General features: G+C 35.9%; 1 protein-coding gene across 14 annotated transcripts in view; it reads right to left on the bottom strand.

Annotated features, from left to right (window-relative positions):
- CCDC91 (coiled-coil domain containing 91) overlaps positions 1-25006 on the bottom strand; it is a 163654-nt gene that overhangs the window by 68760 nt on the left and 69888 nt on the right. For 13 of the 14 annotated variants that reach the window (XM_087767389.1, XM_087767388.1, XM_087767394.1 and 10 more), the window contains 2 exons: positions 17787-17864; positions 4832-4939 (listed from right to left, as the gene is read on the bottom strand). In XM_087767389.1, coding sequence (XP_087623515.1) covers positions 4832-4939; positions 17787-17864 — 186 coding nt within the window. The remainder of the gene's footprint in view (positions 1-4831; positions 4940-17786; positions 17865-25006) is intronic. The other variant, XM_087767396.1, reaches the window with a different exon arrangement.

Below are 25006 nucleotides of genomic sequence, written 5' to 3'. Positions count from 1 at the left end.
TCCCTTAACTACATCCAAGCATGAAAACATTACACAGAATGTCCAGTGGTATCTCTTTGATTGATACTGTTCCCCCAGGAAGACCCAAAAAGGAATATTGGCAAGTCATAATTTAGAGATGGAAATGTGTGATCTGAGCCTCACTTCACATATACTTTAATCCCTCCCCATCCATGAATGCCTGTTTCACACTGTTTAGAAGACAGGAAGGAAGGAAACCATCAAGGTACAGAAAGAAAAGTGCAAGCTAAATAAATAGAGGGAAAGTGATTTCTCATAAATGGGAAGTGATTTGCTGCAGGTATTTAAGGTTGTATTTTACCTTGATACACAGGTAATTGACTGTTTTAAAAAGAATATAAAAATCAATCTCAAGTAGTCTACATTTTTAACACCATCTACTTTGAACAGTGAGAGAACCTTCTGATACATCATCATTTCTAGGGCTTCCAGTGAAAACAGGTCATTCCTTTTACATTATCGTACTCATGGTCGAGCAACCTGAATGAGAAAATACCTTAGAATATCCTAGTCCTACATAGTAAATACTTTTAAATAATAGATGCTTACTTATTCCATTTTTTTATGGTGCCTTTTATGGTCTGTGCTTTTTAAAGTTACTCAGTCTCTATGGCTTCTCCATGTTCAGAAGAAAAACCTATTTTGATGTTTGAACAGACTACTTCTATTCAAACACTGGAAAACAGGGAAAGCTGAAAGACACTCTTTTCCACATATTGAAGTATGGAACAGCAGAATATTGCAAGTGATACCTGCCTCTGCTAGCTGCATCCAGTATCCAGCCCAGGCAACTACTTAATTACAAAGTCTCAGTGATGAAACCATATTTCTCCATAAGATATATTTAATGAATTGAAATTACATATATATAAAAAATTGCTGCTCTTTCCTGCTAAAAATCGAAGTATGTATAGCCTGTAGACCTTTTCCATGCCTCATTTGTCATAAAAGATTGCTAGCACTTACTAAAGAAGGCAGAACTATGATTTAAATTCGTCAGTAATCTCACAGAGAGATAAATTTTACTGTCAGATGTCTGGTTTGGTTTTGGGTTTTGTTTTTTTTTTGTTGTTTTTCTTTTTGTTTTTAATAGTCATACTTTACAAGATACATATTGTTCTACCCCATGTGGCATCTCACGTCTAGCACTGACCACAATACCTGACTATTGCGAAGCACTTTCATTAAGTTGCTGTTATGTGTGCCTTCATTTTCTGAGTATTAAAAATTTCTATTCAAAAGTTTGTTGATCATGTTTTTCACATGTATTTTCATAAAGCACATGAGCTAAACCACAAGATCAAAGTTGGTGTTTGTTTTCAGGAGGCAACAAATATGTTTTTGAGAAAAAGAAAAGGATTAAACTCATGATTTTCCAATTTGTAATAAACTGACATGTTTCCTAATCACATTTTCTCTGATATCCTCAAATGGCAGAAATGCACAATTGACATGCATTGCTTTCCTAAATATTCACTATATGATGTGACTGATTCCTGGCATAAAGGAGAAGACTTCTCATTGTCCTGTTCATTGATGAAGGGCACCCATGACCCTGGTGCCCCTGAATATGCCACAAGAATGTCTGGTTTGCTTTTTGAAATGTTGATATGAGAGTGTATTTCCTTGAAGAAAACAGCAGCCCTAGAGATTGTTCCCCAGGAAGCACCCATTACAGTGATCAACAATTTCTGTGAAGGAATTGGTCCTGTCAACACATTCCAGGAAAGGGGGAAGGGAACCCATAAGCTCCAGACCTTGGGGACATTTGAGATCAGATATTCAAGACAAGTGACACTAATGGACTAAGAAAAGGGTAGATGTAGAAATACATGGCATCTGTGGGCAGTAACTGAGTAGTAACTGATACTGCCAGCTCATCTGTCAAGTGCTTGTTTCAAAAGCAAGGAATACTGATAACGATTAATACAGAGGGACACTTCACTGAGAGGCTGTTCAGTATAGTATGTCAGAGAGTATACTGAACTTCAAGCACATGAAACTAATCTCAAAAATAGACCAGAACTTTCTTTAGGATTGGTAGGGAAGGTACCTGTCAGAAGGGCCAGAATAGAAAATGGCTCAGAATTTTACTTTGGAGAAGTTTCTGCAATTTTAGCAACATCCTAAACCGCAGACCTATGGAGTTAGATCTAGTAGAAGAGTACAGTGAAAAGATAGCTGACAGACCTGAAACAAGATACAGAATTGAAGAAAGGTTGTGTTGATGGGCTGATGGTTCCCTTCTGCAGATGATGATGATGTTACCTATAGCTAGCCAGTATGCTGCAAAACCTCACACGTAATGATCAAAGATGAACTGCAGAAATTTGTCCAGCAGGAAACTGAGATAAAACCATAGAACTAGGCCTTTCACATCTTCCCCTATTCTGGAAGATACAGCCTTGTACACTGACAGTATCAGCAGTATGGTACCTCTCTAGACAGACTTTCAATATGCATCTCCATCACAACACCCTGAAAAAATACAGCTTCAAAATCAGAAACTTAAATAAACTCTAACGATAGGTTAAAGACAAGCAGAGAAAAACAGCCTTTACTCCTTCTCAGAGAGATATTTTTGGGAGGGAGGGGTATAGGAATTTAGGGGGAAAATGGGATTAGGAGAAAGCATGAGGAAGAAGGTATTACATGAGATAATCTTTATTTTGCGGAACTGGAAATGAAACAGCAGAAAACTTAGAAGGAATGGCAAATGAGGACAAAAAATTATGTGGGTTGACAAAGTTTTACACAGGCTTAGAAGTCTGAAGGCAAAATACTGCTTGTAAAGCAAGAATAGTAGAAGGGAACAAAAAAAAAAGATGCCATATTTGTGTACAGAACACACTTGCACTGTGTGATTAGTGCTGCACTAAAAAAAATTCTTTACAGTGATATAGATACTCATAACTCTCCATGTAAAGGTGGATATGCATGTACAATCCCATAACATAGAATATTAATCAGCTTGGTGTATAATCATTAGTAATCATTTCAGCAATCGTAACTGTTAGCACAGAACAAAATCATTTGAACAGAAACAAATGTTAAAACAAACACCAAAGCATGCATTTAAGAACAGATGTATTCAAAAATATTCAAAAAGAATAAAAATGTACTACACATTTCTCGGATCACTTTCAACAAAGATTTATGAGTGAACAAAATTTGCTAGTATAAATCCTATTTTATTAAACTTGGTAGTCCTACCATAAGCACTCACACTTATCTACTTGATCAGGCTTCAAAATCCCAGTTTTACTTTGCAATTAAAGGTAGTAAACCTTGACTAAGTTGAATGAGAAATGGTTTGGAAGTTTGTGAACAAAATGTACACCTTTTCTGGGACCCAAAGGGGGTGTTAAATTGCATTAAATGTAGACATGATATGAACTGGGCCCTGTGTTGCATCATAAATACTCTCCTGCTCTACGACCAAGAATAGGTCCCTTACATTGTTGGGTTCCCCCTGGGTAAATCTGAACATGTTTTCACATTTCTGTCCCCACCTTTTAGTTTGTGATGCAAATGTAACAGATCACGGGAGCAATATTTTTCATCAATCTGTAAGTACGCCCTCAAAAAAATCTTCCTATAATTCTTCCAGATTTCATGAGATTCACTCCTTTTTAACATTCAGAAAATGATATCAAGTCAGTAAACAATACGTTCAGTTCAGAAACACAAAACACTTTCTTAAAATTCATTTTTACTTGCCTTTTAGGCAGAGCTTTATGGTAAGCATTAAATAACTAGCTCTGTGCAATAAACTCCTCAGTCATAATGGAACAGATTTCTCCAAACTATTACATCTTTCCTTCATACTGTTTATACAGATGCTTATATATTTAATACGTTTGCACTGTTAATTGATATAGTCAGAACTGTGAAATGGTCATAAAACACTGTTGGAAATGGTGGAATACTTCAAATTGACTTTTGATGTATTTAGGTCTAATATACCCCAAGAATATTAAACAAACAAGCTATTCTCTTTTGTATTTTTAGCAGAATTATTGCTACGAGTGCTTAAAAGGTAACTGTTAATTGCAATGTAAACAACTTCAGCATGCTATTAGCAAATTATTTTTTTAAACTTATATACTAATGTTCATTATTATTTTGATTCAAGAGCTGTACTTAAGTCAAACCAAGCTATTTTCAATAACAAACGAGGTTTACGCTGGTCAGATACTCATCAGTAATTGCTGTGATTCCAAATACTTGCTATGCAGTGTGCTTTTACTCAAGTCATGTTAAATGAGCCAATATAGACCTATTCATGTATGTGTATTTCTGAATTTTATGTACTTGCTCATAGCTAGGATTTGGGGTTTTTTTTATGTAAGGTTTCTATGAAATAAAAATAGGTCTGGACAACAGATGTTTGTGTCTACCATCTAAGAAGCATCAAAAATTTGGACAAAAAATTTGTGCAAATCACAATGAAATCTTGCATTTAACTACATAAATTAAAAATAATTACATGTTTTCTCCAAGACTACAGAAAATGGCAGCTGTTAAAGGAGTAAGTATGAAGTTGCTCTGAAACCTTTTCTCAGTGCTACACCCTTCTTGAATCTGTTCTAGGCAGGTTGAAATGTTATAAAACACCTTTGATCCCAACAGATGAAGAGTCATTATTTATTTTGCATTTTTAAATACTTGTGTTTATTGTTATGCTGAGGACACAAGGTGAAAGACTGATTATTTTCTTTGGTGATCATGTATGTTAATATTTTTTCAAACAGAAAAGAGCTGAAACTAAAAGGAAATCATGAAGATTTTTGTACGTGCACATCCATACCTGAGCATTAAGAAGTTCTTCACATTTATGAGAATGCTTTTCAATTGCTAGTATATACTGTTTTTCAATAGCTGCTTCTTGCTGTTGAACTGTAGATTGTAGCAGGGCCTGCAAAAAGAAAGCACAGAGTATTCAACAAAGATATAACTGGAACGTTTATTGGTAACTGCAGATCTACTAATACTTGTGTACAACCAGAATGTAGAATGCTGTTACAAATTTGGAATGTGCAACTATGTAGCATTACCTTGTTTTCAGTCAGGACTAAAATTTTTTGGATCTCAGATTTCTTATACACAGTCTGCTTAGAAGAGAGCAGCACACAGAAGATAGAGAGGGAGAGTATTTCTGTTAAATATACTCAGTTTAGTGGGACCACACAAGAAGAGAAGCATATGAAAGCTGCTGAAGAAAAAAAAAAAAAAAAAAAAAAAAAAGGCAGCAGCCAGACATATTTCCCTGGCTGACAAAACTCCACATCCTCTCGGCGCAGTGTAAGATCCCATGGGCCAAGCATGATCTTCACAACCACAAGTCAAGTAAAAGCAGATGGAAATTCTGAGTAACTTAAAACATAAAAGAATGCCCCCCCAGGAAGTTCACACTCAAATGTGAAGCAGTGGAAGTCCAAGTGTGGAAAGCCAAAGCCAAGACAGTAACAAGATAATAAAATTAGGAACTCTCTGTGTGCACGCGCATGTGCGTGCACACGTGTGTATTCACATGCACTTGACTGAACCTTGCAGAATTTCCAGCATCTGAACACAAAAAGAGAAATACAAAAATTTTAAGAATAGGTGAAAAAACAAATTATCATTTGAGGAATTACACTCAGGCTTCCTTAAACAATGATGGTATTTTAATGCAGGATTTACTTAACTCATGCTATGCAAGTCTTTTTCCCTAATATTATAAAATATTTACATCACTTTCCAAATATTCATTGGGCTATTTATACACAATGTGGCAAACTATTTTTAACTAGTAATCAATATAGTGAAGTAGTTGAAATTACTGTATAAGTTAAAACAGACATAAGTTTTATAGAAAACAGACCTTTGGCCCAAATGCAGAAAAGAAAAGAAGTCCTATCTTTCAAACAATCTTTATTGTAGAGAGATATGTACTTCATGGAACACAACACACACATTAAATACAATTTTGAATACTTTTAAACTAACCCCTCTGTCTGGAACTACCTTTCCAAATTTTCCACTAATTAGCCTCATACCAAAATGAGTGTTCTTCAGTAACGCTGTAGTATGGTAGTGGTTTTCAGCACAGGTTCAGAAAGATTTAAAAGGTAAAAAATGGTGCTTAACATATACTTTAATCAGAGTGTAAGAATATATTTACTGGTGTTTGCAGGGGATTTAGCTAGCCATAAGTTTACTTTGATAAAAACTAATTTCTTTCCAACTAAATTTAGTTCTTTTATTGATACACATTCAGGCAATCACAAAAACTTAACTCTCAAAGAAGTATAACTTCTGTATGTGAAACTTTATATGCTAAATCCTACTGTGTATAGACTAGAATTGCCACATATCACTAGCAAAAAATAAGTCTGTACTTTGGGGTATGGGGCTTTCTTGCCTAAACTATTGGGACAAGAATTGTTTCATATAACTGGCACAAAAGAAAAAAAAATCAAATTCTGATCTTAGGGAAAACAGTAATAGAATTGTCATTAAGTTGCAATGCCATTTCTGATAGCTTCTTGCTCACACCAAGGGTTGAGTCACTTGCCTTCCATTTCTATCATACACACTACTAATATAGTTTAAATAGTACCACAGAATTGATCCTGTATTTTACTATTCCACTAGTTGGTGGAGTAAGGAGACAGAGGGAAAAATCCCCCTGTGTGGCACAGTACTTCAGAGATAGCTTCCATGTTGTGCCATAAAAAAAAAAATCTCCATACACATCTTTATTTTCTATTGAGAGATGCAGCAGATCAGCCAGTCAAACAGGCCTTTAAAATACAAAATAAACTGCTTATGCCAAGGTCCAAATCTTTTCAAGTCACTTAAAAGAAGATGAGGTGTGTCACATAATACCCTGAAATAGCAATAACTCCTTGTTATAAAAATAAGGTTTCCCCTTTTCTGAGAATCTGAAGATTCTCAGAACCTTATGGTTTTAAGATATGCTGACAATCAAAACAGAATGCTGAGCTCTAATTTCTTTTAAAGTGTAGAATGATTTTATTCTCCCAAGAAAATTTTTATGCTCAGGACTGACCATAATTGTCAGTACAGTCAGATAAGGCACTTGTATAATACAGAAAGTCTGCTCTTCTGAAGTATGAACAGAAAAGTGTCATAGAGAATTGGCATGACTAGACAAATGTATCTCGCCCTTTAAATTAAGACTTCCATTATTCTTCATTTATCATTGAAATCCTGTCCCATATTTATCACAAATAAGATGATTTTTAAAATAAAATAAAAGCCAAACTTGACAATTTCCTTTAATTCTAATCTAACATGTAGTTGTTGCCTAGGACACTACTACATTCACTGCATATACACTACATTTGCCTGGCTCCTGCTGACTATAAAAAGTAAATATGAACATAAAGATGTCATAAAACAATGACTTTCCACAACTGTAAAAAAAGACACAAAAAAAAAAAAAAGAAAACACTTCAAAAAAGAAGTAATTTTCTTCTTTGTCTGATCACAACCATCCTTTAAGGTTTCTTGATAGGGTAAATACAACAGAGATGCATGACATCCATCCAAAGAATTTGCAAGTGTCAAGATAATCAACTACTTAAATTACTAATTAAAACCCTAATTTACTAATTAACTAATTTACTAAACTAAAACATATATTTAGCTATTTGATAACAGGCATCTATAACTCTTACAGTTACATACTTCCTTCAGTACAATGACACTAAAAGTCTTTTGACTAATTGCTATTCTGGGCAACTACTTATCACTGCTGAAACACCACTTTTCTTCCTTAATTAATTACATAATTATCCTGGTGTGCTAATGGTCCATAAATCTGTGGCCACTGACCTAATATCAAGCTGGCATTCTTGAAGCACTCTCCTTTTAATAGCTCATTGAATCATTTCAAGTAAGGTTACAGCAGAACGTGGCCTATGGCATCTGTTGCATGAAGTCAAAGGGTAGGATTTCAATATGGGTGCTCTTGGTAATTAATTTCTCCTTCTATATATTTTGCAATGAACTTCTTGACACAGGGTGGCAAGGGTCATCCTGTACCAACAGCCAGTTTCAGGACTGTGATGGCAAGAGGTGGCAGTCTTGATGTGGATCTGTTTCTACACTCCTATCACATTTGTTGTCTCAGTTTACACTTGATATAGTCATAGAAGAAGTGGTGGGTTCAGATTTTCAGGATTTCTTTACATTTATCCACTTGTCCTTCCTGCTTCTTCGCGCTTTTCTTTTTCCCCCTTCCTCAGCACAACACACTTCACAAGCCCTAACTACCTCTGCCTTTAACCAAAAGTGAGGTCACCTTTTAGGTCTTACTAGAGCCAAATAAACAGTCATCTTTTTCAGGGAGTTACTAGATCTTCTTTTCCCATTTGTAATTTCCTCAGCTTTCAAAAATCTTCTGCTTCCCAACCCCTTATGTAACTTGTTGTAGCAAGGAACAGTTTAAAGGACTGTGGTACCTTAGTTAAGCAACTACTTGAAGTGGCTTGCCTAAAATTCAAATACAAAGCCATGCATGAATATAAGAACAAACTGCAGCCACTATAGTGGCTGCATAACCATAGTTATGATCATAAGTACATCATCATTTGAACTGATGCCTTTCCACTCATCAAACAAAGACAGAATTTACAATGCTTATGTACTAAACAAACAAATTATATTTGGCATAATAAAGTAAGAATAGTAACATCTTCCCTCTGACTCCGGAAAAGAAAATGAAAAATATCACCACAGCTCCAAGCAATCAGACAAACATACATACATTGCTTTTTAACATTTCTTTCTTCCCCATACCTCACATTATACTTTTACGATTACTAAACTGAACAAAAAAACATTAAGTGAGAAAACCAAGAATTAATGTCTATGCTGACATTGTTTTACTAGGTTTGGTTAAGTTATAATTCGTTTTCAACTTGGCATAATCTTATTAGCTAATCAAAGCTAAAACTTGGTCAAGTTTTAAGCCTCAGACTTTAATCTACAGCTGTTTTGCCTTGCAGATCAGAAAAAGAAAATGATAGTAGAAAGTAGCACTGAGAAAGTTATTAGGGGAAGAAAAGGGTGCCAAATTAACACATTTAGATTTAATTCCTCTAAAACCAGAATTACTTCTGAAAATCACACTGACTTATATTCAGTGGATTTTATTTGGTCAAAAAAAATGGGACAAGAATAAAATACCTCATATTTTAACAATTAATCTAGGTCAGTATCCTCAGTTTCAGTATAGCAACTTAAGATGACTCAAAGAAGTGACAAGAAACTATCAAAGTCAGATATGGAATAGTAAACCTTTAGGTCCCTTTCCAAAATCTATTTGCCCAGCCGTAGTGCATACTGTCTTAATTCTACTGGCAACAGAAACCACAGTTGCTTGCCCAGAACAGGATTTATTGTATGGCCAAAAGATGGAATTTATGAGAATTGTTCTTGAATTATATAGCCAAAATATAGGCTGTTACCCCCAAATTCATCCCAAATTCCCTAACAGTAATAAATTGCCAAATCTCTTTCTCTCAACTCCCTCTTTTTATAGGAGGAAAAAACTAGTCAGGAAAAAAAAAAAGGCAAGAGGAAAAATAGAGCAGAGTTTATTATACCCGCTCATCTCTTCTGAGAAACAGTATAAAAGCAATTCCAATCCGTGCAAAAAAGAGACTTCTCAGACATGTAGCATTGTTTGAAAATGTTAAACTAACTCACATGAAACATCAGTATGAAACATGCATCATGATGTGCAGGCTGCTGCATTATGTTCTATAATGTTACTCAAAAGCACTGCACCAAAACCCTTAGTCAATCCAAAAGAATATCCTCCCTGGTTTCTTTCCCCTGCTCAACCATCACTGACTTGCTTAAGTAACTAAATGCAAGCCAGTACATCAAATACCTTCTTTACTTCAAAATTGCTGAGTCAGGATGGCCAAAACAAGTAATCTTTAAAAAATAAAATTACCTAGTGAAACGTAAAGTTACCATACTACTTCACACATATGAACTATATTAAATACCAGTATTAATTTCAGCAATAGTACATAAGAATTTCTATGCTTCACAGCATTAGACAAAGATTCATCTAATTCAGCATCTTGTCTCCACCACTAATTAATTTCTACTACTTTATTTAAGGGCAAAATATAATTAACCAATTGTGGAATGATAAAACGGAGCAGAGGACACAATCAAAATTCTTTCCTGACCCTTGGAGAAGATATGTTAACTCAATAAAACATACTATTTGACTGGTTGTGTTACAACTCAGTTATTAGCTAGTACACATACTATATAAATAAAACTATTTAAAACATTTCAAAAATGTCTTTTTCAACAGAATCCAACTTATCCACTTCAGCCCAAGATACTACATATTTTCACGATCAGGCTATTTTCAGGTGAGCCTCCCTTTAAGTGAAAATGAAACATGTTCATATAGGCGCTATGGAATAAAGGACTTTTTTGTACAAGTGAATATTAACCGAAATGAAAGCAAATAAACTCCTGCTTAGGTCAGAGTCAACTTGCAATTTACAATGAAGTAGGTTCTAAATGAAATAAAACAAAATGTTGAGTTGAATTTGCTGAATTGTTTTCACTTGTAGTCGTAGCATGCCACCAAAGCTTTAAATAGAGCTCGTGCTGTGAAATTTTACATATCAAGTCAAAAAGTATTTCCTGTGGAAAACTATTCTCACAAGTTATTCTTTACGAAAGGTCAACAGATTTTGATGCACATCAGGGTATGAAGAAGCTTCATGGTTTCATTTAACGACTGTCCTGTTTGCAGTGTGAACTGAATTTTAGTCACAGAATCATGGAATGGTTGGGGTTGGAAGGGACCTCTGGAGATCATCTAGTCCAACGCCCCCGCTAAAGCAGGTTCACCTAGAGCAGGTTGCACAGAATCACGTCCAGGCGGGTTTTGAATATCTCCAGAGAAGCAGGCTCTACAACCTCTCTGGGCAGCCTGTTCCAGTGCTACCCAGAGTAAAGTAAAGAAGTTTTTCCTCATGTTCAGATGGAACGTCCTGTGTTTCAGTTTGTGCCCACTGCCCCTTATCCTGTTGCTGGGCACCACTGAAAAGAGTCTGGCCCCATCCTCCCGACACCTGCCCTTAAGGTATTCGTAAGTGTAGTCAGGTGTTTCAAAGACGTAACATAAAAAACACTTGAATCAAATATAAGAATAGGGCAACATGGTTTTTGTAAAGTGGTATAACAACTTCAGTTTCATTTTCAACTGCTTTTGGTATACCAGCAATTACCAATAACTTACAGTTTGAATACTATGCTCAGATTATGTAGATATCTCAGTTTTACTGGCATGTGAGTTTAAATTATTTGATTTCCACAAAAAACTGTGTTTTCCCAGACTCCTGCCAGAAACAAACTGCAAACTCACTCTTAATCAAACCTTTCAATTCTTATAATACTTAACACTGTATTTATCGTTCTACAGTCAGAACCACGTATAAAAAGTCATCCTTACTAAAAAGGGAAGGAGAGATATCTTGTAAGCTTTACAATTAGTTTTAAAATATCAAGATGCTTTAATCAATAATAATTTTTTTTTGATAGCCAGATCTTCAGAAGATTGAGACTTGATTGTACCTTGCTTTTATCAGAATTCTGTAGAAAGATTTTTATAGTAGCATCACTGTTGTACATGAGTACTCCTATACTGTAAAAATGACAAGGAATCTCTCCTTTTCTAGCCATCAGCTCTTCATGACAAAACCCAATATTGTATTATATTCAAGGCCCTCTTGAATTCTAGTGCAGCTTACACATGGACAAGCATAGAAGCTGGAAGTGAAATACAAGCCCTTGCAACAACTTTTCAATTTATCCTTTTATTCATGTGTCAGGCCTTTCTGAGCCAGTATGTCATCTTGGAAACTTAATAAGCTAAGCCGGTGTTTTAAAGAGCTGAGAACTGGCCACATTTCAAGAGTTTTCCCTCCTCACTAGGATAAACTATGTCTAAAAAAAGATTCTGATACTAGATTAACTCCTTTTGTAATGAAATCTTTTAAATCTTCCTTTGTTTATTAGAGGGTAACCTTTCAGTTCAGAGGTCTACTATTGACACAAACATTTTTGAAATACAATCTGACGGCCCCCAAATGTTCCATAATTTGCAAATCTGTCTATTCTCACATTCTGGAAAGCTGAAAAACCCCAACCACCTAACACTGAAAACTGACAGACAAAACTTTCACTGTAGGAAGAGATGGAAAGGACTTTGCATCTTGAAGTTAATTTCCATAAAGGGAAACACATCTGATTCATTCAAGCTGTCTTTTAAGACTAATAATTGCATAAAACAATCTAAGTAAATAAATACCATCAAATAAATACACCTGCCTGTAACCTCATATTCTTTAAAGCTTACATTAGAGGATATTTTATATGGTAAGAAATATAAACAAAACAGATTAAAAATCTTAACTCATCTATTTACAGAACTATGAAAATTTCAGAACAAAAGCTTGATTAAACAAGCAGAGGAAAAATCCTTATGTTGCTTGTGGTAAATATCTTAAAATGTGACACGATCCTACAAGCATCATTTCCAAGATCTACATTTACTTTTCTTTACCATAGTTAATTACCAGGGAGAAAAGTTTAAAAAAATAATGACATGAAAGACAGACATTAAACAAAATTAGGTAAACACGAGAAGGGGAAACTTGGCCTACACAGAACACTAAGTTCATTTTTAATTTGTTTTCCCATGTTTTTTAACACAAATTTTGTGACTGTGTTGTAGATGGTTTATTTGTCGAAAGGAAGATAAGAATGTGAGATGCTTAACAATGGCCAAGGTTTTTGAGGATTTGTGCTACAAAGTGTCTAATGTTTCTCTGTTAATGGCTTTCCCAGCACATTTGGCAAGCTAATATTCCAAAGACAACTGCAATAATTCTAAGGGCTTTGGTATATTCAGGTCCTTGGTGTTAGATCATTCAGTATTTGACTTCTTGTGTAAGCTCCATTTTCGACACTGTGGCCACATTAAAAAGGACCAGTCACAACAAGGGTAGGAATTGAGAGGGTTTGGTCTTAAACTTGAGTGCCTGGTCTGCCTAGGGATAATGTACTAATGAAAGATCAAGGTAGAGAAATATTGACCCTTTTACAACAAATAATTCCCCAAAATACAGGAGAGTGATTATCAGAAAGTGTAACCCATTTTCAAGCATAGAAAGATACAACAAGTCTGCTCCAGTAGGTCGGCAAAGAGTAATAATTAGCTCTAAATGTAAGAAAAATGTGAGCTTTTGGTTACTGACTTGGCAACCTTGTAGACAGAAGTAAAAAAATGGCAACTATCTGTTCCTTTGTATGTCAAAAGAAAGGCACTTTCACAAATCTCCCAGTAGGAAGACTTTTCTATGCTGGGAATATAGAAAAGACAAGGAGTCAACTCTTTTCTGTTGTTGTTCCACCCAGCATTTCAATATCTAATTTAGAGGATTTAGGGCTTCAGGGATTCTGGGGATTATTTTCTGGGGCTAATGATGAATTTTTCATATTTTTACACAGCTATCCTTAAACAACCAATGTTGGGCATTACATTCACTCATGCTACAACTCTGTTTGGAGTGGCATTACAAAATTATAATTGGACGCTATCAGAGAGGATGAGTCATAATTCCAACAGTCATGACTGCAACAGAACCTAATTTGGGCCACAAGCAAGCACTTGATTAGAATAATCTTCATCATTTTATTAAAACCCAAGGAATGCAAAATAGACTTTATTCATCGTAAGGAAGATTTTCCTTCCTATGTCTTTTAAACAATTCAGTAGACTTGCTTAGGTAAATTTCCACACTCACAGTAATTTGGGGATTAATTAGGTAGTACTTACAAAATCCACTGAAAATGGAAATCACTTCTGCATATAAATGATATGTATTAGTGTAACACAGTCTTAAATCCTAAAGACGACACATTTCAGCACAAAATTAAGCATGGCTAATCATAATTGCATTAAGACAGTCAATGAATTCCACAACTCCGTATTTCACTAAAAGGACTAATCAGATTTACTTCACATTCTTAAACAAATACTACATGTAGGACTCTTTATTTGGTTATCCAACTAACTGCCAATATGTCTGATAAACATAATAAATTCCTAAAGATATGAGTAGTTAAAAAGTGCCCAAAATGTAAAATATTACTTTTATAATTACAAAACCACATTTGACTCATTCACTTAAGAAAAAAAAAATCTTAACCTTCTTCCATATTGAAATATTAACCATGAATTAACATTTTAAAAGAATTCATAAGATTATTTTCTCAAACAAAGCTACAGAATAGTTTTTGCCTTCACTGAATTCTCTGATGATTCACTGTTATTCCTTTTTTAAGTACACAGTAAAGGATTACTAAAAAGGTATTTAAGCTATAAACAAGCAACCAAAAAAAGCTTAATTTTTTTTTTTAAACCTAACAAACTCTCTGATTTTTCTTGCTGCACTGAAGAATATCTGGCCAGATGTTTCCACACACGGTTGGTTGCAGTATTTTACTCGGAGGCTGGCATATCTGATGTTATTTCTCCTCAGAGTACTGTGATGTCATTGACCAAAATACGGCACATAACCACATGAGGTAACAGGAAGACTTGTATGAAGTATATTCATGACATGGTTCCCTGCTATTAAAGAATGTCTTTATATAACTTGAATATAAACAGTCTATAAAAAATAATATGTTAAATACAAATATTGCTTAGAATCACAGTATTCAAATAAATCCCTAATCTTTTGTGCCAAATCACAGAAACTGATAAACATAAGTCTTCTTTTCCAGGTGGCATATCATATCTTCCCAGCTGCTGTTAACTGGTAAAATAATTTTCAAAAATCAATATGGCACATGAGTATATTCCTTTACCCAACTATACATATAGAAATTATTCCTTAAAAGGGACAATATCATCCACGCAAAACTCTTCTTTAGCTCACACAAAGGCATAAAAATGGTGAAAAATTATATCTAGAAAACATACAGAACTTTCATTCAATATTATAAAATTGTTGCATTTCACAATTTCTTTACATTTCCAGAAATAAAAAGGAGGAAACATAGGTACAGCAATTACCAATAGCTCACTGAGTTTTTCAAAATATAAGTTCACACAGCAACAGACAGATATTTTATACACATCTAGCACAAAACAGAAATGAAAAATGCTGATACGCAACATGTTCAGTGGCCCACCCAAAGTGGGACAGTCTGAAGAAAATTCCCATTTGAGAACTTCTATTGCAAAGTGGTCTCCAAAGAAGTAAGGGAAAAGAAATGCAATAATTGTCCTCCAGAACTGAAATGAGGGAGGTATGGAGAAATGGGACATCACCAGTGGCCATGCTTAACTTTTTTCAGGAGTGGAAACTTTTGAAATTTTTTTCTGGATAGGTTCCCTTTAGATGAAATTAGTATAAGTTGTACTGATGGAGACAGACATATCTCTAACAGAAATTTCAATACTAGCTACAACACCACTAACATTTATTAGCAATTATTAAAAGGCTTTCTTATTATGAGTTGTTGCAAACATGTACGATGACTAGAAACACTTCATACTTTTCTGCAGCCTACGACATGGGCTGCCTTCAAGCAGAGGGTCCTAAAAGCATCATCAGGTCCCCTACAGAGCGATGCTCTCCCAGACTTGGAACTTGGTAGGCCTGTCTTACATGTGAGGACCAGAGTCTACAAGCCCCATAGAACCTAATTAGAAAAAAAAAAAAAAAAAAGTTTTGCATAACATTAAGATCCCAAATTTTGCAGCAGACTTGTAATCTGGCACAGATAGCTCTCCCGGAGCTGCAGATCCTGACAGCACCAGAAAGAAACACACATTGCAAGTAAGTTTTGGGTATTTGCTGAAAACAAACCAAACAACATGCCTACCCTTCCCAAGAAAGTATTGCAGGCTTCTTGACCAGCAGGTCCTAGACTCAAGCTTTCAGCTTATTACTTGAATCACAAGACCCAACCTCAATCCTGCCCTTTTTACCTTGCCAGTTCCATTTCAACCCTAACTAATGTTGCGGAATTTTTATCATACCCCTTGAGGCAAATTAAACATGTTTGTCCTTCAACATAAAAAGATTTAATGAACAATGGATTGGCCAGTCCTACCTTCATAAGCAGCTCTACAAGGAGTTTGCAAAGATGTAACATGAGACAATTCCTTATATACACCTGCACCAGCACTGATCATGTGAGCATCGGCATGGGGCACCTTAGCCCAGTGTTCAGTTCATCCCCCAAAGTCAGCTCTGTTTACCAAAACTGGCCCCTGAGCACTCACATTCCAGGATGGATTGCTAGAAGACAATGCTGTGACTTTTCTTATCTCATTACCAAGGGAAACCTCACTCCCTTACATGGAGTCCTTCTGTCTCTGGCATTCCTGCTTCCAGCAAGTTTAAATCAGTCTGCAGTTGGGCCTTCTTGCACTCCATACCAGATCATTCCTTGGTCATGAATTACTGTTGCTGAACAGTTACAATTTGAATTTCCCCTTCACTAACTACATTATCAGATTTGTGTTTCCAGCTCACAGTTGCCTACCAGGTCTCATGTCTCCCTTCTCATTCTCAAAAACAGCCTTCTTTTCCATTTCCCATTATCAGTTTTTTTTCCCTGTCAGATCTTTTTTACCTCTTTAAGTCTAATTAGAATTCTTAGCTTTATCTACTCCTTCTCCTAACTTGATTCAGTTTTTGTCCTCTGTGCATTTCTTACTATAAAGTTTCTATAACAGTACAAAAGACACAGATTTATCCTCCATGGTAACGGAGGATAAACATCCAATTCTTTCACCTTACCAGCTGAGAGGAACTAGGAACAACATGAGAGAAGAATTACAAATTCAGCCTTATTTCATCCTTAACTCCTTCTACTAGAATCATAGAATCGTCAAGGTTGGAAAAGACCCTTAAGATCATCGAGTCCAACCGTTAACCTAACACTGCCAAGTCCATCTATACCATGTCTTCAAGCACCGTATCTATCCGTTCTTTAAATACCTCCAGGGATGGAGACTCAATCACTTCCCTGGGCAGCCTGTTCCAGGGCCTGACTACCCTTTTGGTGAAGAAGTTTTTCATAATATCCAACCTAAACCTCCCCTGGTGCAGCTTGAGGCCGTTTCCTCTCGTCCTCTCTCTTGTTACTAGGGAGAAGAGACTGACCCCCACCTCACTACAGCCTCCTTCCAGGTAGTTGCAGAGAGCAATAAGGTCTCCCCTCAGCCACCCCTTCTCTAGACTAAACAACCCCAGTTCCCTCAGCCGCTCCTCTTACTGCTGCGTAGGTAAAAACCTGCTGAATTGCTCTGTGAGGCTGCTTTCCTGCAAGTGCAGTATGTTGAGACTGAGGAGGTCCAAATTGTGGATATGTGACAAATAATCAAACCCGAAGTTTACCACAATTGACTGAGCATTTTTGTTTTGTTCTCGTTTTGAATTTCATTACTGAAAATGGCTAACCTACTTTATCTGAAGTTTCCCGAAATACAGAGTGATAAAACATATCATGCAAAATTTCAGGCCAAACAGTCCGAATTAGAAGCAACAGAAAAGACATTCTTAAAGTGGAAGGGGTTGAGCAACCAGAACAAGCAGTACTAAAGACGACTGCCTGTAGTCCATACTTATTATATACTATTACAATCATATTATTTGGAAATTGTGTTATCTTGGCAACTCATTTACCTTGAATTCTTCAACAATAATACTCAAGGCTTCATGTCCAGCTTTTCTCATGTCTTCTAACTCCTGCTTATGCTTTTCCTGTACAAAAACATGGAAAGATTATATACAACATAGGCACCCGACATATAATTAAGAGAGTAAAGACTAATTATTTTCGTCATTATTGGTATCTTTCATGAAGAAATGCACACATCTTGGCTCTTTAGATATTATATGTATGCTCAATTCAAGTTGGTCCTAGTATTAAACTTATTTTTCTTTATATTTCTTAATTTTACTTTGTTAGTCCCCAGATAATTCTAAATGGCTCTCCAAATTTTTTAAAGATTTCCTTTGTTACTTTGATTTTTCTGGTTTCTTGGTATACCTGTGGATGACAGGACTCTCTTAGCAAGTGTTATTTACTGCCTATATTAACAAAAATGATGAAATGTACTAGTATCAGATTCAGCTGCCTCAGAAGAGCCCACCCTTCTCCTACTCATTACATAGCTCCTTTTTTACCTTTTTTTTTATTCTTAAGGTTCCCAGGAAAGTGTTCTTGCATAAGACATCCCGAATATGTTTTTCAAATAAAGCTCTATTGTTTACTTTTTATTTTATTCACGGTCCTATGTAAAAATAATGTGGACAAGAACATTCAGTTCAACAAAGGCAAGTGTAGGGTCCCGCACCTAGGGAGGAACAACCCCATGCACCAGTACAGGCTAGGGGTTGACCTGCTGGAAAGCAGCTCTGCGGAGAAGGACCTGGGAGTCCTGGTGAACAAGTTAACCATGAGCCAGCAATGTGCCCTTGCGGCCAAGAAGGCCAATGGTATCCTGGGGTGCATCAGGAAGAGCGTGGCCAGCAGTCTGAAGGAGGTTATCCTCCCCTTCTACTCTGCCCTGGTGAGGCCACATCTGGAGTATTTTGTCCAGTTCTGAGCTCCCGAGTTCAAGAAAGAAAAGGAACTGCTGGAGAGAGACTCCAACGCAGGGCTATGAAGATGATTAGGGGACTGAAGCATCTCTCTTATGAGTAAAGGCTGAGAGAGCTGGGTCTGTTTAGCCTGGAGGAGACTGAGAGGGGATCTTATAGACGCTTACAAATACCTTAAGGGCAGGTGTCGGGAGGATGGGGCCAGACTCTTTTCAGTGGTGCCCAGCAACAGGATAAGGGGCAGTGGGCACAAACTGAAACACAGGACGTTCCATCTGAACATGAGGAAAAACTTCTTTACTTTACTCTGGGTAGCACTGGAACAGGCTGCCCAGAGAGGTTGTAGAGCCTGCTTCTCTGGAGATATTCAAAACCCGCCTGGACGTGATTCTGTGCAACCTGCTCTAGGTGAACCTGCTTTAGCGGGGGCGTTGGACTAGATGATCTCCAGAGGTCCCTTCCAACCCCAACCATTCTGTGATTTTGTGATTTTAATATTTTTGCCTTTACATAAAAAGCTAGCCTGTGTTTTGCTATCTGAGTCTGCAATGTGAACACCTCATTAGCTTCTCATCAGCAATTCACACTTATCAATGAGCAGCACCACTTTTTCAAAGCACCAGTTAGTAAGGAGATGAAAACCATTCCCTTCTCCCTCATTCTTTGCTTCAGGGATCTGTTCTTAAATCAGCTAGTACAGCAGATCAGAGGTGCTTTAAATCACCTTGGAAAACTGGTGCAGAAAGCAGAAAAACATTCATCACAAACCTTACCTTGCAGTGATTACAGGGCAAAACCATACACAATTTAGATTACATATTTATTGCTTTTTGGATGGAATTCAAGTTGAAATTAATTAATACAATTCTATGTTTTCTAAGATCTGTATGTTTGAAATAAGCAAAACCTGGTGTCTAACAAAGCATGCTCAATTTTATTATGAGAGGCCATATAACACCGTTAAAAATAAATTAATTGGTCTGTACCTCTATATTTGATTAGTTTCTGCTCTGCCATTCCGTTCCTTTCTCCTGAAAGGGCCATCTTAGCAAAAAGTTTGAAATTATAGCTATAAAAACTTCCTTATTGTTGGCCCAAATATAATGAGATCTTCAGATTCTCTTTAATAGACCTGGGTTTTTTTTGTGAAGCCCTACCAGAACAACTGATATGAAGCAGAAAAATTGAATATAAAATATTTTGAAGTGTAAATAAACTACTACATTGGGTAACAATGCACATCACTGCTGATGGTACATCAGTTTAACTGATGGGTACATCAGTTTAATCACATTGTGATGCATTGTGATGACACCTGTTGTCAGGTGTCACTGACAACACAAACTAGCTAAACTCAGATGTTATATATGTAAAAAAAAAAGTCCTGAGCTAGAAATATTTTTACAGTACAAAACTACAGAATTGGTATAAGGGGGAAAATTGTGATCCAGTACTTAACTCCAAAACTTCACAAATCATTAACAAATAAGTTCCCCATGAAAAGTGAACATGGGGGAAAAAAATGAGAAAAATGTAATTACTATAGTAGCATATCCTGGATTCACAAATATGAAGAAAGAATTATATGGAAAGAGGAAGTTAATGGTCATTAATTATTCTAGCTGAAAAACAAACAAACAAACAAAACAAAACAAAACAACAAAACCAAAACTGAAGAGAAAGCATTCCGTGTTGAGGAAAGCCTTTAAATGAGAAGAGTAAAAACAGTAAGATTACCATCTAAGATCTGTCAGAACTACCTTGAATGCAACAATGAGACATAGCGAATCAAGTGTGTTGACTGAGGAAGTAACATATTTTATTCTGGTAAAAAGCACAGTGCCTCTCACTAGCATTATCAGGCAAATCAAGACACAAAGCAAAATATGCAATTTGTCTTCTTACAATAAATCTCTCAAGTTTTTTCAGAATTAGTGATTTGTTCAAAGTCATATACTAAATGCGAACTGATAACACAAGTTGAAGCATCAACACCAAGGTATAACTACCAATATGAAGATTCCATCCAACACATTTTAGAGTACTTGCTTTCTTAAAATATTTCCTAAAGTAAAGGAAAACAGTCATTAGGAAAGAACTAATAGCAAGGCATCAGTTTTGCTTGGGTCAGGACTAGCAATCAGTTTCCACAAAAGAGGTAGAAGAAAGAATGGAAGGGCATTATTACAAGCACACAGACAAAAAGTTTAAGGTCACATTGCAATGCTCCCTCCAAGTAAGGAGGTCCAGTCTGATGAACACTACATTGCCTTTTTTCTGTGTCTATTTGCAAGACTTTCCAGCTAAGACAGCAGGCCTGTAAGTTTATTTCTTTGAACTTGTAAGGGTGAATTTCAATTCTTTTGAGGATGGCTGGCCTTTTCTTCTGAAAGTCTGTAAAATACTGTTGCAAAATCTTATAGATACATCACTCAAGGCAATGTGTGCTTGGTCCCTGTAATATCCAATAAGGAGAAGACCCAAAGTCACTTTAAGTAACACATTTTGGAAGTGTATGCATTGATTTACTGTCTAACAATGAAGACACATCAAAGTTCCTGAGTTTCATGATTTGGCTATGAACACAACAGAAACATTCCAAGAACAGCAGCATGTTCTTTTGATGAACAATGGTCATGTCAGTTCTTCAGAAATCCTCAATAAAATGTGTACTTCCCATAGGAAAATGAGTTTAATGAATTGACATAACTACTCTTGGAATTATTACTCTGCTTGTAAGAAAGAAAAGGGAAGCTCTATGAAAAGTTCTGAATGGTGTAGACCTGAAATTAAAATGTAATGTCCAAATTTCCTATCAAAGAGAGAAGAGTTTTGTGTTTTCTGGATCTTGTAGAATTCTCCTGCATAGTTTGCATGTCTTCGGAGAGGTTTTTAAAGAACGTGGTTGTTTCCTTCCTTTATTTCATAAATACTTTTAAGAAAGGAATCAAACATGAGTTGAAAAGTTTGAAATTTAAGTAAATCACGTTCAAAGGACTTTCACTCCCTCCCCTTGTGCCTCGTGATGGACAGAATTTCACATCAGAATGCTGACAGTAATTAAACTTGGAAGACAGAGGGGTTTATTTTATTTTGCCATCAAAATCTTTATGATCATTCCAGAGAGCCTGAGGCATTCTGTGTGGACAAAGTATGAAAGTAACAGGCAATTCATTGCTTGGTGGTTATCAATGTTTCAATTTTTTCCATTTTGTGATTCCTATATGAAGAAACGTCATTACGAACAATTTGTGCATAAGAATACATGCTTTAATGCTACCAAATGTATGTGCCTTCAGAAATATATCAAATAAAACTTGAATGATAAGGATGAGAAAATGGGATTGAACTTTGAAAGTTCTCTTAGAATCTAAAATCCAAGTGACTTCAGACTCTCTTTTTCTTTTCTTAGGCCCTTGTGAATCAAACCACTGTGGAGGCAGATGGATCCAAATGCCTGGTGACCTTCCAAGAGATGCAGTTCCCAAGGACGCTGCTGGGCAGAGAAGCCTTCTGAAGCAGCTGTGACAGCAGGAAAGGTTACTGACCACCCACCATCCAGCTCATTGTCACTGCCTGCCAATTGAATTAGCACTTCTTTTAGATCTTTTAGCTGAATTGTTTCCTAAATCATTTCAGTCTAAGTGAAACATTGTTAGCATAAACAGTTTAAACAGGGTTCTTTATTAACATCCAACACTTCGACAGAAATGCAGGGCATGGGTTTGCACATACTGGGAAGTGTAAGTGTAACACCTTTCAACAGAGTATTATGCAAGATCCACAATAAGAGGATTTGTGAGATCTGATGGGAGAAGAAGAGAGAGTAAAGACCTCAAACTTATTTTATTTCATTATATTTACTTACCTTTAAGTTGATATATTTTTCTGCTAATATTTTAAGAGGCAGACTGTCTTGAATTATTGGGGAAAAGTGCATGCCACTCACAGACTCTGCACAGATTCCCTACTAACCTTCCACTCTGGCATGCCTGCATGACACACATATTGTAACAGCAAGAAATGAAAGCATACACAAGAAAGGAAGAAAAAAGTACTCGCTGTCTCACTTTCTTCTCATCTAATTCAAAGCAACTGCAATTCTTCTCATTATCAAAAGTGGATGCTTAGAAAAATTATTTTGTGTCAGTGCTCCTAACACATATGAAAAACAGCATCAGAAAAAGACTTGATACTGCAAATTAGGGCCACCAAACACAGCCACCTGAAAAGGAAGCAAATGGCTACATATCAAAGTACCTTTTGATAATAATCAGCCCACAACAGTAAACATCATAATAATTTCACAGTCTTACTTCTATAGCAGGCATAACTAACAGCAAAACTTCCAAAGTTTCTAAAATAACTGAAGAAATTAATTTATATCATGCCTACTGAATTTATGACATCTTCTCCACAGGTATTTTTTTGCCATTGATTTTTCTCTTGTGACCAGTGCAAAAGAAATTTAATTTAATTCTTCCTCTTTTTTATTAGGTTATCAAAAATCACAATTTATAACATTAAAAAAGATCAGAGCAGTAATACAGCAACAGCCAGTACTGCAAAGAAGCACTATGAGATCACATTTATATGTGGGAAAAAATGATAGAAGAAATAAAACCAATTCAGGAAAAGATCCCAAATTTTTGCCTGCTTTCACAAATAATCAAATATGACCCATAAAATAAAACCCTGTATTTTGGGGTCAACTGATATTATGTGTTTTCTACATTCTGCATTACTTATTCATAAACTCTGTTTAAAAATAAAGTCAGTAAAAGCATGCCAATAAAATGGTAAGTTAAAACAAAGCACCCATATTTTAACTGTAGAAATGTTTCTGTAATACCTGTTACGAGTTGTATATTACTATATATGACGTGCAAGTCAGTTATCTGAGTTGATGCTGACTGCCTATCCTCTGTAAGGCTGTGGTACCTTCAGAATTAGCTGCAAGTCCGAGCCAATATCTTAGAAAGTAATGTACTCTCTTCCCTCCTAATTTCTGTCCTAATGCAAAAAGGCAAACTGTAGTTCCCTGCAGGCAACTAAATTAGAAGGCAAATTTCAAATCCATCTTACACAGTTTTGCTGTATACAATTAAACCATTAAGACTCTTCATATTAGACTCAATTCCTCCATTATATCAAGATTTTCCTCTCCACAAAAATTATCAACTCTTTTTTTCTTTCAAAGCATCATTTTAAAAAATAATAAGCAACATTTAGTATCATAATGATTCTGTTAAGAAACTGGTAACTTCTCATTCGATGATACACATTTCCTCCAATTCACCCAAGCATACAGGAAAAAATAATACTACCGAATACAACAGAAAATAAATCACTGAAAAATTGAGTTAAACATGATAGGAATCAGTCCATAACGGCTAATTAATATATGCACTAGAGTGTGCTATTGTATATAAGATTGGTCAGTATTTCTCTTCGTGTGAAATAAGAATGTGAGCTCTCCAGAACTAAGACACAGGATTGCCTCTAGCAAGACACAGGATTGCCTCTATAGCAAAGCAAGTATTTTCACTTTGGTCATATCACGAAAATCTTAGTGAAAGATACAGCTGAGAACCTAAAGATAAGGACAAATATTTTTACAGCAAGCAAAGAAAGATTTCAGATTTCCCTATATAACCAAAAGAACACACAGTATGCACAACCTTAAGCTCACTACAGGAACCAGGGAGATACTATAATTTATTTTATACAAGTAAATATCATTGCTACCTGGACTATACAATAATAGAAGACTTTGAAGTGAATAATGAAGTGAGGTATCGAACAAACTTTCATGAGCAACTTCCTAATATAGTGGAGAGGACATTTCCTGCTGAGTTAGAACTGAGCTGAGCCGGAGCTCAGTGAGTGTGAATGGACCAGTCTGCTGGGAGACATTATGACTGATTAAATGTGAAAAACTATGTAAAGAAAATAGTATGGAAGAGCCTGTACATGCCCAAAACTGAAACATAATTATAGTTCCCATACCACATGTAACTAAACTCTTCAAGTATTTGCAGTGTATAACATGGATCTCTACCCTGTCACATTTAAGACATTGTGTTAAGAACAACTACAGTTTATATCTGCTCATTTATTCTACAGGATGTAAATACAGAGACTTTCCACTGAGAAGGACATAAAAGAAGAAAAACAAGAGCTAACTCATATATGGAACAATCTGTTAATTATCATACTGATTATCAACATAAGAACACTTATTATTATAGAATCATAGAATCCTTAAGGTTGGAAAAGACCCTTAAGATCATCGAGTC

This window comes from Nipponia nippon, unplaced genomic scaffold, assembly GCF_047370975.1.
Source record: "Nipponia nippon isolate SJK-2023a ecotype South Korea unplaced genomic scaffold, ASM4737097v1 scaffold_3, whole genome shotgun sequence".
Taxonomy (NCBI): domain Eukaryota; kingdom Metazoa; phylum Chordata; class Aves; order Pelecaniformes; family Threskiornithidae; genus Nipponia; species Nipponia nippon.
This window is presented reverse-complemented; position numbering and strand designations above follow the sequence as displayed.